Below are 17,066 nucleotides of genomic sequence, written 5' to 3'. Positions count from 1 at the left end.
TACCCAGCTTGCAGGAGGCCGTTCAGGGAGTCTAGTGGGAACTGCTGAAGCAGAACTGAGAAGCTGGCTACATCTTCCTAGACTCCTGTTGAAACAAAGTACTCTAAGGCCAGCAACAGTGCAGACTGAAGTGGAAGCTACTCCTGATGCTGCCAGGAAGTCATTTTATCCAGTTCAGAGAAGTGTACTGCTCCCTGAAGATTTAGACTTAGAGCATATATGGATAAAAGAAGCAGCTTTTTCATGAGTGTTATGTTAGAGGAAAAGCACAAGATATCTGTTCAGAATGAGGGATTCTAAATGAATTGAGGAAAGACTATTTATGTTATATATGACAGATGCCATTTTAGAGAGTATCAGGAAGCAAAAGATGGGGAAAAGTCAAGTACTTAGAGCCTTTTAAGAATCTTGTCTTTCCTATTTTGTTTTGTATTAAGCAAGTGCAATCTTTTCTGTATCTAAGATAAAAACTCCAGCCTATGTAGAGTTTTATGTATTTATACAAGGAACTCTAACAATGAGTTTATGAGTTTACTGGAAGTACTTGGGGGAGAAGGGCAAACCCTCTCTTTTCTTTATTGCCAGGAAAGCACATGCTCTTATCATTATGATGAGCATTATCTTTCTGCAGGCAATCAGTCATGAGATTCAGCGCAAAATAAGCTGCTAAGGAAAAACAGATTGCCAGTGTATTTACAGTTATTGAGGATGCACACTGTTCTCTGGAGAAGACACTTGAGGGTTCTCCTGAAGAAGAAAACATTGAAGACTTTGCATGGCATGCCTATGAGACATAAGGCATGTCCAACTCCTGTGAAGAAAAGGACTTTGTGTGGACTTGACAGGCTGAAAATGAAGGCAAGGGGGATTCTTAGATTCTTTCTGTATCTGCATTTGGTTTTAACCTAGACCATCTCCAGTTTTGCAAACCAAAAGGAGAAAACAACAGCCCACAACGGAAGAACCTAGTCTACTAAGCATTAACGCTTCCTTCCCACCCACATAGTACAAACTCCATCTCTTACACTCATAGCTAAAGTCTCCAGGCAATATAATCCTTTTCTTTTAACCCTTTCCCCAACTAGTACATGGAAAGTCTGTTTCTACAGAGTGCAAAAATAAAGAATTGAAGCGACCACAAGAAAATACTTAGTCCAATTGCTCTGCTTTCTGGCAGGATCAGTGGAACTGAGTCCTCTTTGAAAATGATCATCTAAACTTTTCCTTGAAAATTCCACTGATGGGTGTTCCACAACTTCTGCAGAAAGCCTATTTCAGTGCATACCCATTCTTTTGCAGTTTGATAGTTGAACTTAATGTTTAAACTAAATTTCCCTTGATGCAAATCAGTCCAGTGACTCCTTGCTCCATCACTGGTGTTCTCTTTATACCCAGTCTTTTATGTATTGTTATCTCTTCCTAAATCTTCTCTTAATTATATAAATCCAATCTATTCAGGCTTTTCTTCTAGTCTATATTTTCCAAATCCTTTATCCTACTTGGAATCATACCAGATTATATTTCTCATATGGTGCTGTTCAGACCAGACATAGTACTCCAGCTGAAATCTTAGGAATGTCAATGGAGCAGAATTATAGATTATCTGTGCTTTACATAGAATATACTTCTACTGCAACCTGAGACGTCACAAGCGTTTTTTTCCCTACAGCATCATATTATAATGTGAATTCCCAGAATTCCTTTAGGACAGGATCCTCCCAGGACTGAGGACTCATTGAACTAAATGCTCAACATTGAGAGCTTTCATTTGCAGGCTAAATGGCAGGCAGAAAATGAGGGGATAAAATCTTAGAATTACGTGCCAAGGTACTACATCAGACTGGATAGGATTCAGCGGAATACTAATTATTTCTGCTGGGTTCATTTTTGACCCAGCACTTTGAAATAACCCTGATAATCACAGGTTTGCTACAGAAGAATTGAAAGCATGGATTAACACTTGTGTTACTGAAAGCAAAGCATGCGCTGGTTGCGAGTGAAAGCTACTGGCAGTTGGTTGTCTGTTCCCATACTCAGAGTTATTTATGTGGGTCAGTGAACACAGTAGTGTAGTGCCCATAAAAAGGAACGCTTCCAGAGCATTTAAGCATGCTTACTATGCTGTCTTGTGTTCTCAAATGTCCATTTTTCAAACATTTCCCAAAGATATTGTGTAGTACAGAGTTTAAGACTCAGAGGAAAGGCTTTGGGATGTATTTTTTTCCTTTAGGTTTCCTAGGATTTTTCAGCATTAAAAGAGCAGATTTTTTTTTTTACTGTGTTCTTTCTGCCTTTGTAGTGCCAGTCAGGTTCTTAAAAAGAGAGTTTATATTTATCCATCACATTTCTCATCACTGAAGTCAAAGTTGGATAGATGCAGAAACCCTACGACTATGATCACCAAATTAGTACAGTAGTTAACAACACTGTATTGTCCTTGACCATTCTGTGGTATGTATATGCTGTTCTTAAGGCAGCGATTTTAAGCCTCCAAGACCAGTATTTTAGCTTACATGACTCTGATACTGTACCATTTTATACACTTTATTTAAAACCAGAAATTAGTTTTTAGTTAAAAGTCCTTTTTTTCGCTTAGTTCTTCAATTGCAGCCTTAGGATTTAATTTAGATAAGCACAATTGCCAAACTGTGATAAGATTTTCTCATAACCATTGATATTATCATTCATATAGGATGTTCTGCTACTTAATTTTTCAGGGCCCTTTCTCAGGATGATCAAGATGATACTCACTTAAAAATAGAGGATATCATTCAGATGGTAAGTTTATCTTGAAATTTATACATAAATATTCCTGTAGATTTGTGGTATGTTTAAGTCACTGAAACGTGTCACAGCTGCAGCTTTGTGACCTCGGCAGAAATACTGTTGTTTTATAACAGGAATGTACATCTCAGTTTAGAGAAAATAAGAATTTGGAGCCCATATTCAAAGATGAACAAGTCAAAATTTTAGGATTTGATTTTAAATCATGATGCAAAAAAATGGGTAAGATGAATATATATGAAATGATAGTGTCTGTCACCTCTGCACAGTAAAGCAGCCATCAGAACCAGTAGTTGGCCTTCACTGACAAGGCCCATCCTTTGAAGTGTAGTCACCATCACCTCAAGTGCATTAGATTAATCCGAAGAAGGGTGGACAATGAAGTAGGTGAAGAGTGGTTATATAGAAAGTAATGTAGAATATAAAAACTTTAATTTATCTACATACATACTCATAACTTAGTATAAGCTACGTGCATGTTTTCCTGTCAGTTTCCAGCCTGATGTTGTTACAATTTTTTGCTCAATTCTTATTCCTTTGTAACAAAGAAGTTAGTTACAATTCTGTGTTGAAAGTGCATATGAAGTTCTTAATACCTTGTACTTTGAAATGCTCTTTGATATTAAAAGAAATCATTAAGTCTTCTTATTTTTTGCAGTCAGAGTGTCCAAAACCAGAGTGCTTTGAGACTTTGTCAGCCATGGAGCTTGCAGAGCAAATAACTCTTTTAGATCACGTAGTTTTCAGAAGCATACCCTATGAGTAAGTGTTCTCCTACGATTGATTGAAGTGAGTACTTTGGATGAGTTACTGACTGGAAGTTTTAGCCACTACACTAATTTATGTTACTGACATTCAGGCAAAACGGTTTGCATACATAACAGAATAATGTCCTTCGGCTATTTTTGTCATTGCTTGTGATCCTTCATAATCTGGCCATGTTTTGAAAGACTGAGTTCATTCAGCCTGTTGCTAAGAAAAAATCCATGGTCTAAGGCTCTGGGCTAGTGATGGGTGAACACAGTAGGGAAGTGCTGAGTCTCTGGAGAGGGAGTGTCAAATCAACTTCATTCATACAGCAGTTTGCCATTAATATAACCATGTAAGCTGACAAGAACAATTTAAAATAAGGTCACAACACTGAAAATTAAGACAGGGAAATTGGGGAAGGGATTTAACGAAATTCTTTACAACGTTTACTGCTTTGGACAGCATTAATAATGGTACAGTGAAATGTTGGAATTAGTGTAAAGCTCTGTTGTTAGCTTCTAAGAGAATAAAGTATACTTGAAATCCACTTAGGCTACAGTTACAGACAGAGTCTTTTTGAATTGTGTTTATTAGTGACATTTTTGTTTGTTTTCTCACCCCTCAATTTCTAGAGAGTTTCTTGGGCAGGGCTGGATGAAACTGGATAAAAATGAGAGAACACCCTATATTATGAAAACTAGTCAACACTTTAATGATGTAAGTACTCATAGAAATATAGACTGCCTTTTAGGAACTCTCTTGACACTTTCTGTGACCTCCAGAATGTAAATGTCATTTTGTACAATGTGATATAATTTCTTACCTAGTAGTGACTGAATGTTACAGCCTTTTTGTGATTAACCTTTTAAATCAAAGTATATAAAGATTTTCATTTTTACAAATTGCTGCTCAGCAGTTCAGTGGCAATTTAATAGATTAGACCCTTTCAAACTATATTAAAATGACTTACTGCTTACAGAAGAAATTAAGTTTTTTCTTCAGAGACTAAATATATAAAAGCAATTCTGTTTAATGAATGCCCTTTGAATCTCCATCCGTATGTTTGCTCTTTACCCATTTTCCTTACGTTTTGATGGGAGAATTTCCAATCAGTGTTAGTACTGTTGGCTTGAAGACATTTGCCATTGCATCCAATACCCTTCTTTTATATCATGATTCTGCCATGCTGCCCTGCAACACTGTTCACAACATACTTATTCTGGTTTTACTGAAAGCTGTGCATTAGTGTTATTTTCTGCTTTGTTCATTAAATAATGATGTCTTGAGAGTGTTTATATTTAAATGTCATAAACGTCTTCCTCTTTATTTGGCCAGATGAGTAACCTTGTTGCCTCCCAAATCATGAATTATGCCGATGTCAGCTCCCGGGCTAACTCAATTGAGAAGTGGGTAGCAGTAGCAGATATTTGTCGATGTATGCACAATTATAATGGTGTGTTAGAAATCACATCAGCCTTGAACAGAAGTGCAATCTACAGACTGAAGAAAACGTGGGCTAAAGTATCCAAGCAGGTAAGAAAGACGTGATTACAAATATGGTGTGTAGATTTCATTGGTCAGTATGTCGTCCAGGGAAAAAGGTGTTGAGATACATATTCTTCCCATAAATAGTTCTACTTTGAATATATGCTATTTGCTGGAAGCATCAACTGCTGCTGGCATTTCACTTCAAAGTATTTTGTGTTTATCATATTTTTTGTATCATTAATTAAATACTAGTAACAACAAACTGAATTCAATGGAAGTAGGAGGTGCCTAAGTCTAAGGCTTGGGCTTAAAGTATTGAAATGTCTGAGAAAACTAAATTTTGTTATTATTTAATTAGATACATTTAGATATATACATTTAGGTGGTGACTGGCTCCATTAACTGTAGCCACCTCAGTGCTTAAAGTAGGAGCCTTATTTCCCTGCTTGTGCAGCAAGTCAGTATAGAGGTCGGCACTTCCTCTCAAGGTGCCGAGTTCTTTGTTGACTGGTAAGAAACCTTAGATAACCAGACCTCTTTCTCATTTAGGTCCTGAGTTTAGATGCAGTGTGTATCTCCTCTTAATCCTTGCCTTGCAGCAGAGACTGTCAACAGCATGGTTGAGACTGCCATGGGGATTTCCAGTAATAAAGAAAAATAAAGACAAAAAACCTAGCCAGGTTAAAGACTATCCAGTCTTTTATATTCTGTGTTTTAAACAATTTGGAAGAAAGATATAAATCTAAGCTTTCTATCATTTAAAAACATATGAATGTTTTAGTTTGGTGGAATAACAGAGCAATGGGGTCAGTAGGACAGAACTTGCGATGTAGGCAGTATCTGGATACAGAGTTTACTCCAGCCAATTGGAAGATTTCAGGTTACTGCTTTTAGATCAGGCTAACTGATCTGCAAGAAGGTGGGCTTTTATGAGTTCATTTCCTCCTCTGGATATTTCTGCAGCTCCAGTGTTTGCAAAGTGCTCAAGCAGCCCCAGAAATTAAATCTACTCAGAATACATTCTGAGTTACCGCATTCTCATGTCAGCTTATTCTCAGGTGCTTTATAGCTGGTGCTACTTTCTTTTATTAAAAAAAAATTAAAAATCCTTTCAACACGAACTCTTCAAAGAGTTTACCACAAAAGTATTTTATGCTTAGGATTTGTTTGATTTTTTTGAACTCTAGCATTAAACATTTTAAAAAAAGAGATTAATGTTGTTGCATACCTTTCCAGTGCTTACTGGAAACATTATCTGAGTGTTTTATCAGCCTGTTACCATAGAAGAAAAAGAAAGTGTCTTTTTCTGCCAACAGCTTTCTCTTTTTCTGAATGGAAATGCAGTTTCAAATATGGCAAATTTCTCATGATTCTTCATGCTTTCTCAAGTCCATAGCATAATAAGAAATGAAAAGCTATTTTTTTCACTTACTAAGCAACCAAGCCGTTGTGATAGCCACTGAAAATAATTCTTATAAGATAGTAATATCTTTGCCCATGTGTATTCAGCTTTTATGGGAAACTTGGAGGCAAAATCATTTTTAAGAACTTCAGCCAGCTTAGTGCAAGCTGCGAGACAGTGGACATCCTTTACTCTCATTAATTTCAGTAAATTCAGTTGAGGATCCTTAGCAACATGTAAGATAAGGTCTCAAATATCCTTGTAAACACAGTAAAATGAATTTCTGACCATTAGTTTAATGAGTTTGCCTTTTTTCCTGAACTTGACAGCTAATAATATTAATGTAGATACAATTTCTTGGTATCACTCAAAGGAAGATCTTCAACGCTGCCTAATCTCAGTTTTCAGAAATATATTAGAAACTACAGTGAAGCTAAGTTCCTAATGCCTACATTATTATTTTTGAAAATGGGATGAAGATGCTAAATGAATTATGCCTTTTTAAAAAATCTAATCCCAATCATTCATGTGCAACAGCAATGATGTTTGTAATGTGTTCTCTTTCTAGACAAAAGCTCTCATGGACAAGCTTCAGAAGACTGTATCATCTGAAGGAAGATTTAAAAATCTTAGAGAAACACTGAAAAAGTATGCCTCCCTACATAATACAATTGTATTTTGTTATGAACAGTGGTTAGTACATGTTAAAGATGAGTTGGCTTTGAGTAAGCTTTAATAATTAATGTAATGTTGGATAATATTTTTACCCAATAACCTTTTAAAATCTAGTTCTATTCTATTTGGGATTATTGTTTTGCTGAATATCCTGTGATTTAGTACCTCTGATGGATAAATATAATGTCTCTGGAGAATTACTGAAACAAATTAAACTATTATTCTGTGTGAAATATTCCCAGCTGGGGGTTTTACTTACACTGATAAACTTTCTCAATAACTGTAGGACCAGGTTTATAACTAAAGGTTCATATTCAAAAACATCTTAGAGAGTTCAGTCTAATGATTCTATAGAATTCTTGTTCCAGATAAGTTTAGAACTTAAGAATATCCATGAGTTAGATCAAAGATCCATTCACCCCTTTTTCTTGTCTCTGGTTGCAGCTGGTAGATGATACTTACGAATGTAAGAACAGGACAAACATACAATGACAGTTCCTCTCTATAGCCTCCCAGCCCCTTCTAGTCTGCCATTTTGGAATTCATGAAAAGAGTTTGTATCTTTCTATAACAGTCCTTGAAATTTTTTTTTCTTTCATTGATTTGCCAAATTTGTGTTTGACCTTAAGTAATTTTGGTATCCAGAATATCCTGTGGCAAGGGTTCTACAGTTTATGTACATACTGTCTCCAGCTGCTTGCATACAAAATCCATATTGCAGCTCTTTGCAAGTCTGAATGTAGAAGTAGGCTTTACAGAGCTGAGCAACAGAACTACTTTAAGTCATCTTGAGAGAAGCAAAGAATTGAACTATTAAAATAGTTACTGAATATTTAAAAACTGACATGGTTCAAGTTAGTCAATTTTTTAGTCAAAAAATTACTGTTGGGGAACGAATCACTTTTTAAAAAATGGTTTTGTTCATGATATATGGGCAAGTACTTTTATACCTTAAGTTAATATATTGCTTTCCTCTGTACAACAAATACCCTCATAATATGATGAATGATGTGCACTGCTAAACATAGTCAGCAGACTGCCTAAGTTAACAGTACAGCCATGGCCCTGCTCTTTACTTTTCTTATGCTAGAGCTTCAGAAAACTAAGTTTGCTGCTGCTGCTGAGGCAATAATCAGCAAGTGTGGAGTCGCAAATACTGCTTTGGGAGAAAGAGTGGCTCCATTACAGAAGCAACAATCATCACCCCCTTCCTCCTGTCCCCACAAGAAAAGCAAACCCCAGTTCCCTAGGCTCTGTAGTCCTTGTTTTCCAGATCAGCTTTGCTACTTCTCCATCTTCTTTCCTCTCTGCATGTGCTGTTGAGAAGGCCTGAATAGACTCTGACTGAATGGAAATTTTACAAATTGTATATATGTATGTGCACACACACATATACACATGTGTGTGTATATATATGTATGTATATCTGTATACACGCACAAGTACATGTATATGTACTTATGTGTGTGTGTGTCTCTGCTGATGCTAGAATGTTCACACTACTGCAGAAAAACACCGGCCACACAGAAGCACGTCCAGATGCATTTCTAGCTTGTGTGTGGGATCTGTTTCTGAGATTGCTTGTCAGCCAGGTTTGAAATATGCCAGGTGTTCTCTGATTCCAGAGTGTATCAGCCCTTCCTCTTGTTCCATCATATTATCATTCTAGCTTTTATTAAAGGTCATCTGCCTTTAGTATTAGATATTTCAAACAAACCATTCCATTTGTCACTGGCAAAGCAGGTAAAACTCAGGTGAAGTCAGAGAAGCTGTTTATTCCAACAGATGAATATGGTCCATTGTTTAAAAGTACTTAAAGTAATAAGGAGTATGTGTGAGTTATAGAAATATTAGTTTGTAAATTTAGTCATAGTCACATATGCTAATTTCTTGTCCTACAGTTGTAACCCACCTGCAGTTCCCTACCTTGGAATGTACTTGACAGATCTAGCATTTATTGAAGAAGGAACACCAAACTTTACTGAAGAAGGCCTTGTCAATTTTTCCAAAATGAGAATGGTAATTTTCATTTTCTGATATGCTTTCCCCATGGGTGTTTAATTACATGAGTTAATGATTGATTTAATTACAACTGCTTTGAATTTATCTTCTAAGACTTGCAAATACATTTGCATCATGCAAGATACACAGCTATTTGAAAGCAATTACTTGAATCCAGTCTTCTATCACCACCTTCTGGTAACCTGAGGAGTTTTACAGTGTGAATTTTGCATTCAGTTTGGTCTTTGAGAAGTCACAGAGACAAAAAGCAGCTGCCCTAGGCCTGTGGAGGAGCAACAAGAGTTTTATTGAGAATAATCAAAATTCAAAGGATGATTCACCAGAAAGCAGTACTGACAGTCTTTTTCAGGTGTGCTAGGGTCTATGTAAAAAAGCATTTTAAAGATGATTTTCTCCAAACATAGTGTTGTAAAGCTCCTCAGAGAGAAGCATGGAAGCCGCTCATCTGATCTCAAGTTAATGCCCTTCTTATGACTACACATTGCAACAGTTGCTCAAGGAAAAGAGAACAGTGGTTATCAGGAGAGACACAGTGGCCTGCTTGAGACTGCCTTAGCAATAGATGGCTAATTTAGGAAAGTGAAACCCTTCGAAGCAATTAGGAGATAATCTGTGCCTGTCCCTTCCCTCCTCCCAGGAAAAACTGCATAATTTGGTGCAAAATTCTTGCCTTATGTGGCCTAACTGAAGTGAAAACGGAGTTCTACTTACTTATATACATGCATTCTTTTGATAGATCTCGCATATTATCAGGGAAATACGCCAGTTCCAGCAGACCTCTTACCGCATAGAATATCAGCAGAAGGTAAGGCTTTTCTTAGATACTGTTAGGTATTAATGTAATGAAAACTGCTGTTGCAATTAGTTGCAAGATACAGCCATTGTTGCAAATAAAAATTAATGAATTCTCCCACACACACAGAGGAGAGGACAGACAGAACTGTGGGCAGGGACTTTTGTGTTGTAATAGCCCGATGGTAGAAATTGTCTTCACAGCACTGTATACAGAAGCAAGTTTTTTACCCTCTCTAGAAACTCTCTTGCGATTTGAACCAGTGTGGCTGTGGTATATAAGGGAATGGGTTCCAAGAGAAACGTGCACTCCCTGCCCAGTTTAGAGCATAATTCCACAGAGGATGCCAGAATACTGGAATTAGGGGAGAGGAGATGGCCCAAGCATCTGCTGATGCTGTGCTCATACTGAAATTCTTTTCCCCTTTTACTTTATGGCAGCTATGGAAGTTTGTCCAAAATCAGTCTGTGCCTTGAAAGAAAAAACTCTTTTCATCCCAGAGCCCAGAAGAGCAACATGGACTTTAGTAACTTGGCTAAGGTTTTGCCCTTTCCTGAGAGAGTTTACTTGATTCCCAGGACACTGCTGGGATAGCTTTACACCATTCAAATGAGCTTTTATGTTTCTCTGAGAAAACACAACTTGAGAGGATCTCAGACAGCCTCTGGAATGGACTGAGGAGGGGAACAGGAAAGCTAAGCAATTTACTTGAAAGTAGCATATCATCCTTTCAGCTTTGTTTTCTGCCTTGCAGGTCACTCACTATTTACTTGACAAGACACTCATCATAGATGAAGATACTTTGTATGAACTTTCCCTAAAGATTGAACCCAGACTCCCTGCCTGAAGCCCCAGCTTTGCCTCAGAGTCTACAGAAAGCTTTAGAATAATGAACAAAGTTATGCATGCCAAGTCCTAAAGACAGCAAGGAAAATATTGAGAAGAATGCAAGCTCTCTTTTCCGATGAGAGACACAGAGCCTCACAGCGTTACCCTCTCAGGCAACGAAAATCAGCTATTGGAGGTGCAAGATAAAGAGCTTCATGTGTGGGTTAAGTGATTGCTACTTTGCAATGGTAATGTTTTGCAATAGGGATTATACATCTAATGGAAAACAGGAGGCTTTCCTGTGAACAGGTACTCATTGTAGCCATCTTAATGTGACAAATTAAGGGGACGAATGTAAATGGTAGTACCATATTCAGTTATATTAAGATGAATGGGCAAAATGAGATGGCACTGATGTGGCCCGAGTTGATTGCTAACTATACATTCACTGAGGTAGTAGTGGTAGTGGTGTCCTCATATCATACTATATTCACTGAGAACATAAGGTCTTGAGAGTCATCTACTAGCCTGGAGAGGTATCAGGGTAATATCTAGTAACTTCAGATCTACAGTTATTCAAAACATTTGTTATACAGTTAATGCTTCCCTTTATAAAATGTTACCGTCTTTAAATGTCTTATTAGCCTTTTCTAAGATAACAGATTTCACAAATAAATGAACTAATCTTTGTAAATATTTTTCATTAATGTGCAATGAGAATATTTACAGCATGGAAAGCAAATGAACTATAGTTGAATCGTTGTAAATAGTTGCCAGCCTTGCAAGCTTCAGCTGGGAAATAGGAGTTTAGGATCTGTACCTCAGACTCGAGAAATCTGAACATGCAGTGAATGGGATAGTTAGTAATGTTGCACACAGCCCTGAAAAAGGCACTTTAATTTTCTGCACCTGCAGCTTCCCTGAAAAGCCAGGCTACAAAGCGCTTTCTGGACACACTGTTGAGAGAAATGAATGTCTGGTCTGGCAGTGGGTAGTGATCAGCAATGAACACTAGGAGTCGGAATGACTGTTTCATTTTACATGAAATTAATGGTTTAAAAAACATCTATTTTTTGCTCAGTCATTCAACACTGACTCAGCTCTTTTACATCAGTGACAAACTTTGAATGCGCGCAAACACAAACTTTAAATTTTTATTTGAACTAGTAATTAGTATTTGCATATGAACATATGTTTAAGAAAATGTGCTGTTTGTAACTGTTATAAAGCCTATGCTTTTGTGAGAAACCAGGTAGATAGATTTCATTTCTACAGCTAGTTGGTGCTTCCTAGAAAGAGTGGCCTATTGTAGCTGCATGGAAAATGAGCTCAAATGCATGCTATAAAGTACATCGTGATATAAAATGCAGGTATTAGCACTGTTGAATAACTTGGCTGGAAAAGTGTCCTTACTTTTCCAATGATAATCAGCCAGTTGAAGAAATAGGGCTATATCACTGTTTACCTCCCTTAAATCCTCTCAGGGAGATAGATGTTTAAAATAGATTGTGACCTGGGCCTATTTGATCTGACATTTCTTACCACTGTCATGATGCTTCTGAATGCTAACAATGAAAAATGAATCTGCCTGGCTTGTGGTTTTTGTCTTTATTCGCACTTTAATTACATTGTTAGCCCAGCCAAGAGCTGCACAATAAATTCCATTTGTTCTGTCTGAGTGTAAATGCTAGCATTTATAAATGCACCTTAACAACTGTAAATTTCATTAAGGTTCCTCATCACAAGGACCATCTCTTTGTAAATACGTGCATGGGTAAACTTCACAAATACTGGAAAATTCCTCAATTAGAAAAGCAGACAGCAACAAAAAAGGAAATTCCAGAAACATTTTAAGTAGATCTAACTAATTAGTGCTGCAGAAGTGGACATGGAAAATACTATTTATGAAAGCTTTTTATTATTAAAAACTTGCTTGTTCTTTTCATTAATGACTGTCAGGAAGCTGATTGCATCCCAGTGCATGATTAAAAGAAAAGCATGGTTTATTTGGACCACAAAACCAACTTACTGTGTATTTTCTGTACAAAAACAGTTACCAGGTGTCAACTGCATAAGACGCATTAAGGTCATGTAGAAATGGGAAAAAAGTGGTCCAAAAAGTGAGTTCTTAGCTTGGTTTTATTGTTTCTCTGTTCACAAAAAAAATGCGTAACAACTGGCAATGTCTTAACTGGCATCTCTGTTGTATGCTATTAACTGCTGCTTTATCTTCCTGTATCCCATTTTACCAAAATTCCTTGCTGTTCTTAGGGTTACAGCATACAATTCTTCATCTTACTTATTTCATAGTCAGTTTGTTGTTTTGTACTTTGTGTACACATATTGGTTCTTCAGTGCATTAGTTAACCCTTGCAATACAGAAGGGTAATGCTGGACTAGTGCTACAGTATTACAAATGGAGAGATTGGAAGACAAAGGATTAAGGAGGATTTTTTTTCAAATGTACTATGTATTCATATCTTAAAATCAGTAGACAATGTGGTGGTTCCAGCCCTTCTGGAAAAACATATCCTATTTATATGCCAAAAGTTACATATTGGCAGAATTTATGTTAGAATTGCCAGAGTAACTAGATAACTGGTAACTAGATCTGTGTTCAGAACAGAAAAAAAATTGCTATGGCCACACTAATCTGTTTGGTTTGCTGATAACTATCATGTTAATCTGTTTGGGTTGTGGACACAATGTGTTCCTTAAAATACAGGAGATGACTGCTCGAAAATGTGAGCATATATCTTGTTATGTGTAATCCTAGTCAGTGCTCCCAACCCTAATCAAAGCTGGAAAAACTTGTTCTTTCTGCAGAGATCCTACAGAGTAAGTGTGGGATGGTGTGTCTTCCCCAACAATCAGGTTGCATGATTCAAGTACATGGGGCCTGAGTGCCTCTGCTACCGTGCTGCTGCAATCTTTAAGTGACGGCACTAGCTAGGAGACAACACCAGCCTGCTTTAGCTGAGGCTTTGCCTGGTACATCAGCACAACCAACAGGTGAGTGGCCTCCCTGCACAGTGCACACGGGTTGTGGAGCTCCTTGCCTCCAGCTGCTCTGCACCCCTCCACCACAGCCACATGCTAGTAACATATAGAGGTACAAATCCTAATTGTGAAACACGCACTGTTTGCCACTGGTTATTCAGGAGGGATGTTTTCTAAGGAGGACTGTGGTCATAAGAAAGAGAAGGGCTGAAGAGCCCGTCTACTTGCCTTTCTTAGCTCCACGGCCCTGGTGCACTGGTCAGATGCAATAGCAGTTCTTCTATTGCTCCCTTTCAGCACTCTATGGGCAGAAGTGCCTCAGGGAGTGTGGGCTGGCTAGCTACAAAAGAGATGGCAGAGATCCCCCACTGCCTCTGTTCAGCAGTGGGCACGTTGCCAGCAAAGTCGGAGGAGAGTGTTGCAATAATAAGGCTGAAGCAGCAGACGGGATTCAGCTGTAGTCAGTGGGGAGCCTGGGCAGCAGCACAGGCACTCCCCTTTCATGGGCCACGGAGCACACAGCGCTGGACCCGCTGACCCGGGGTTAGAGTTGCCTTCACCCCAGGTCTCACGCCCTGCCCCCTGCCCTGATTAAATTCACCCGTGACCACGTCAGTTAGTGGACTGATGCCATGATTAGTCATAAAGGGGAAGGAAAATAGATCTCTTGAATTTACAGTTGCAGTAAGTGTGTATTCTGTCCCTTTCTTTCAGCCAGTCCTGTAACACACAAACGTGTAGGTTAATAGTGAGAGATTCTACTGTGACTGATCACCATTATTGAAAAGTAAGAAAAACACCTCTGTCCTCACTCTGTTTTCCTAGTTCTTAATACTGATTGTTGGTTTTTAGGATAAAAAGGAATTTAACTCTTTATTTAAAGTATTTATTAACTTTAATCACATTGGTTTTGATTTCAGGACATGTTAATTATCCGAAGTTTTCCTTAATGATAATTATTTATTTTAAGAGTTTTTTAAAACATTGTTTTATTTGTATTCAGTCTCTCCTTCTTTCACTGTTATCAACCACATTAAACATAGATGTGTGATTTAAAATTCTCACTGATAGAGACATTTTAACCTAGTCAAAATTGTTATTAATTAAGGGCCAAATTCTTCAGTCCTCATTCTGATAATACCTTGGGCTTCACTGAAAGCTTTCCATAAGTAAAGATTTGGGGATTTGGCTCTGGACTAGTTGCCTCTCACAGTTTTTGCCTCCAAAGGTCAAATGTCTCTGTGTGATGTTTCATGTCCAACATGCTGCTCACCTATGATGGTTTTGTTGTATCTTTACTTTTGTAATAGTCTCTAAAATTTTATTCTTTAGGTGAATGGATATGTGTTTATTTGACAGATGTACCTATATCTAACTCATTGCTTAGTGCACATCCAGATGTTTTTGCATGTGTTGTAACTTACCTTTTGACCTGAGGTTATTGCTTTGTATTGTTTGTAAGGCATATCGGGCAGGATGTTATGCCTGTATGCTAATTAAATGTTCTTTTTCTTTCTGAATTTCAAGAATTCTTACTTGCGTCCGTTTATTTTTTATTGCACTATGGTGAGTAAATGGTGGATCTGTAACCCACTCTTTCTGAATTATTAAGTCTTTTAGGGAAACACGGGAGGGGAGGGGAAAAGCCATTAACAGAAAAGGCAAAAGCAGAGAAAGTTCTGGCTTGAGAGAGAATTGTTTGACTTCCTGCATTTTATCCTTTGCTCATTTATGCTGTTTCAAAGCTTCTGTGGGCAACACTGGAATTAATGTTGATTTAAATTTAGAACAAAGAACAAAGCCTTCCTAATACACAACTAGAGATGCTGAGTTCCATTGCGAAGTGTACAACATAAATACCTAAATAACATATAACATAGATTAAACAGAACTAGCTGCGCAGCTCCTTCTTCTTGGTGGGCCAAAAATTATGCTAAGGAAAGCTTCTCCCATTCCACACCATTATTCTGTTTATGCTCCCATAGGAGGTTACAAATAGGTGGAGTTTAAACACCATTTCAGAAGGTGTTTAATGACTTCCTATTTCAACAAAATATTTCTTTAAACCAGAGGCAAAGGTTTATACTAATAGACAGAAATAACATTGTGCCTGACTTCTTTTTTTTTGTCGCTTTGTTGTTGGGTTTTTGTCTAAACATCCCTAGCTTTCTCCTGGTTGGTGTTCTGCTCTAGATTTAAAGAAACAGAATATAATTTCCTCACTTCCCTTCCTATATCATCTTTCATAAGAATTAACAGCCAATAATTACAGATTCATGAATGCAGCATTCTTTCCTATTCCCTTTACAGTTGCTTTCTTTGGATTATAAACTTCAAAGGTAGTTCAGTAACTTTAGGATTCTCTCCTCTTAAAGGTGGTAGAATGAGTGTCCTTCCAATGAAATTAGTTCATGTTTTTAATATGAGACTGCCTGAGTAAGCACAGAAAACATTTTAGGTTGGTAAGTATGGTATGTCCCTTCTCTTCTAATAGAAAAACAAAGCACACAGAGGTAAAATACTTTGCACGTTGATGCAAAATAGTTGATGGCAGGGCTTAAGACTACAAAACCAGGTCTCCAGCCTCTGTTATATGCTTTAATCATTAAGTTTACTACTTTCCTTTGTTGAAGAGGCTAATTTTTAAGAGGATATGAAGGTGCCTGTTTTGATTTGTTTTTTTTTTTCACAAGAATTAACACATTTTAAGTAACTAAACAGGGCACACCACGTCTGTGTAGGGAGGAGGTAAAACAAGTGACATGTCTTAAAATCAGAACCCATTAGGTGTTTTGTGACCTTGCAGTCACATTTTCTGCATTTTTTTTCACTTTTAGTATGCTACATAACTGAAATTGACTGAGAAAGCAACTTTTTGAAGTTGGAATTTTTTTTCTGTGTGAGAAAAAGAAATCAAACTACCTGCCAAGCTGTTTCATATAAAACTACTGGCTAATGCAGGATGATTTTCTTTTCAAGTTGTTTTCCCACTCTTTTACCATTTTATTAACCTTATGCCAAGGAGTTGGCCAGTTTCACCTCTTTCCCTTAATGCCATCATCATGGACTGTTGTTTAACAAGTACTTAGCAGAAGGATTTTTGTTTTCTGTATTTTACTGTATTGCAAGAAAACAACCACAAAATACTCTGTAAAATAGTAGGCTCACTGAAACAATCAAATCTCCTTCTAGGAAAGCAGACAGCAGACAGCGCTTTTTAATCTTGCTTGCGAAGAAAGGGAAGCTAGCAGGTACATGCTGGTTGAAATGCTCCACTTTGTGAAGAGAAAATTGAAATCAGTCTTGATTCATTGTGCAAAGGTA

General features: G+C 37.4%; 1 protein-coding gene across 2 annotated transcripts in view; it reads left to right on the top strand.

Annotated features, from left to right (window-relative positions):
• Positions 1-15,262, top strand: part of LOC112983669 (ras-specific guanine nucleotide-releasing factor 2) — a 130,250-nt gene extending 114,988 nt beyond the window's left edge. For both annotated transcript variants that reach the window (XM_026100946.2, XM_026100945.2), the window contains exons 20-27: positions 2,718-2,778; positions 3,443-3,546; positions 4,167-4,251; positions 4,870-5,067; positions 6,993-7,072; positions 9,001-9,118; positions 9,858-9,926; positions 10,669-15,262. In XM_026100946.2, coding sequence (XP_025956731.1) covers positions 2,718-2,778; positions 3,443-3,546; positions 4,167-4,251; positions 4,870-5,067; positions 6,993-7,072; positions 9,001-9,118; positions 9,858-9,926; positions 10,669-10,761 — 808 coding nt within the window. In that variant the 3' untranslated portion in view covers positions 10,762-15,262. The remainder of the gene's footprint in view (positions 1-2,717; positions 2,779-3,442; positions 3,547-4,166; positions 4,252-4,869; positions 5,068-6,992; positions 7,073-9,000; positions 9,119-9,857; positions 9,927-10,668) is intronic.
• Positions 15,263-17,066: the final 1,804 nt, after the last annotated feature.

Source organism: Dromaius novaehollandiae, chromosome Z (genome assembly GCF_036370855.1).
Source record: "Dromaius novaehollandiae isolate bDroNov1 chromosome Z, bDroNov1.hap1, whole genome shotgun sequence".
Lineage (NCBI taxonomy): Eukaryota > Metazoa > Chordata > Aves > Casuariiformes > Dromaiidae > Dromaius > Dromaius novaehollandiae.
This window is presented reverse-complemented; position numbering and strand designations above follow the sequence as displayed.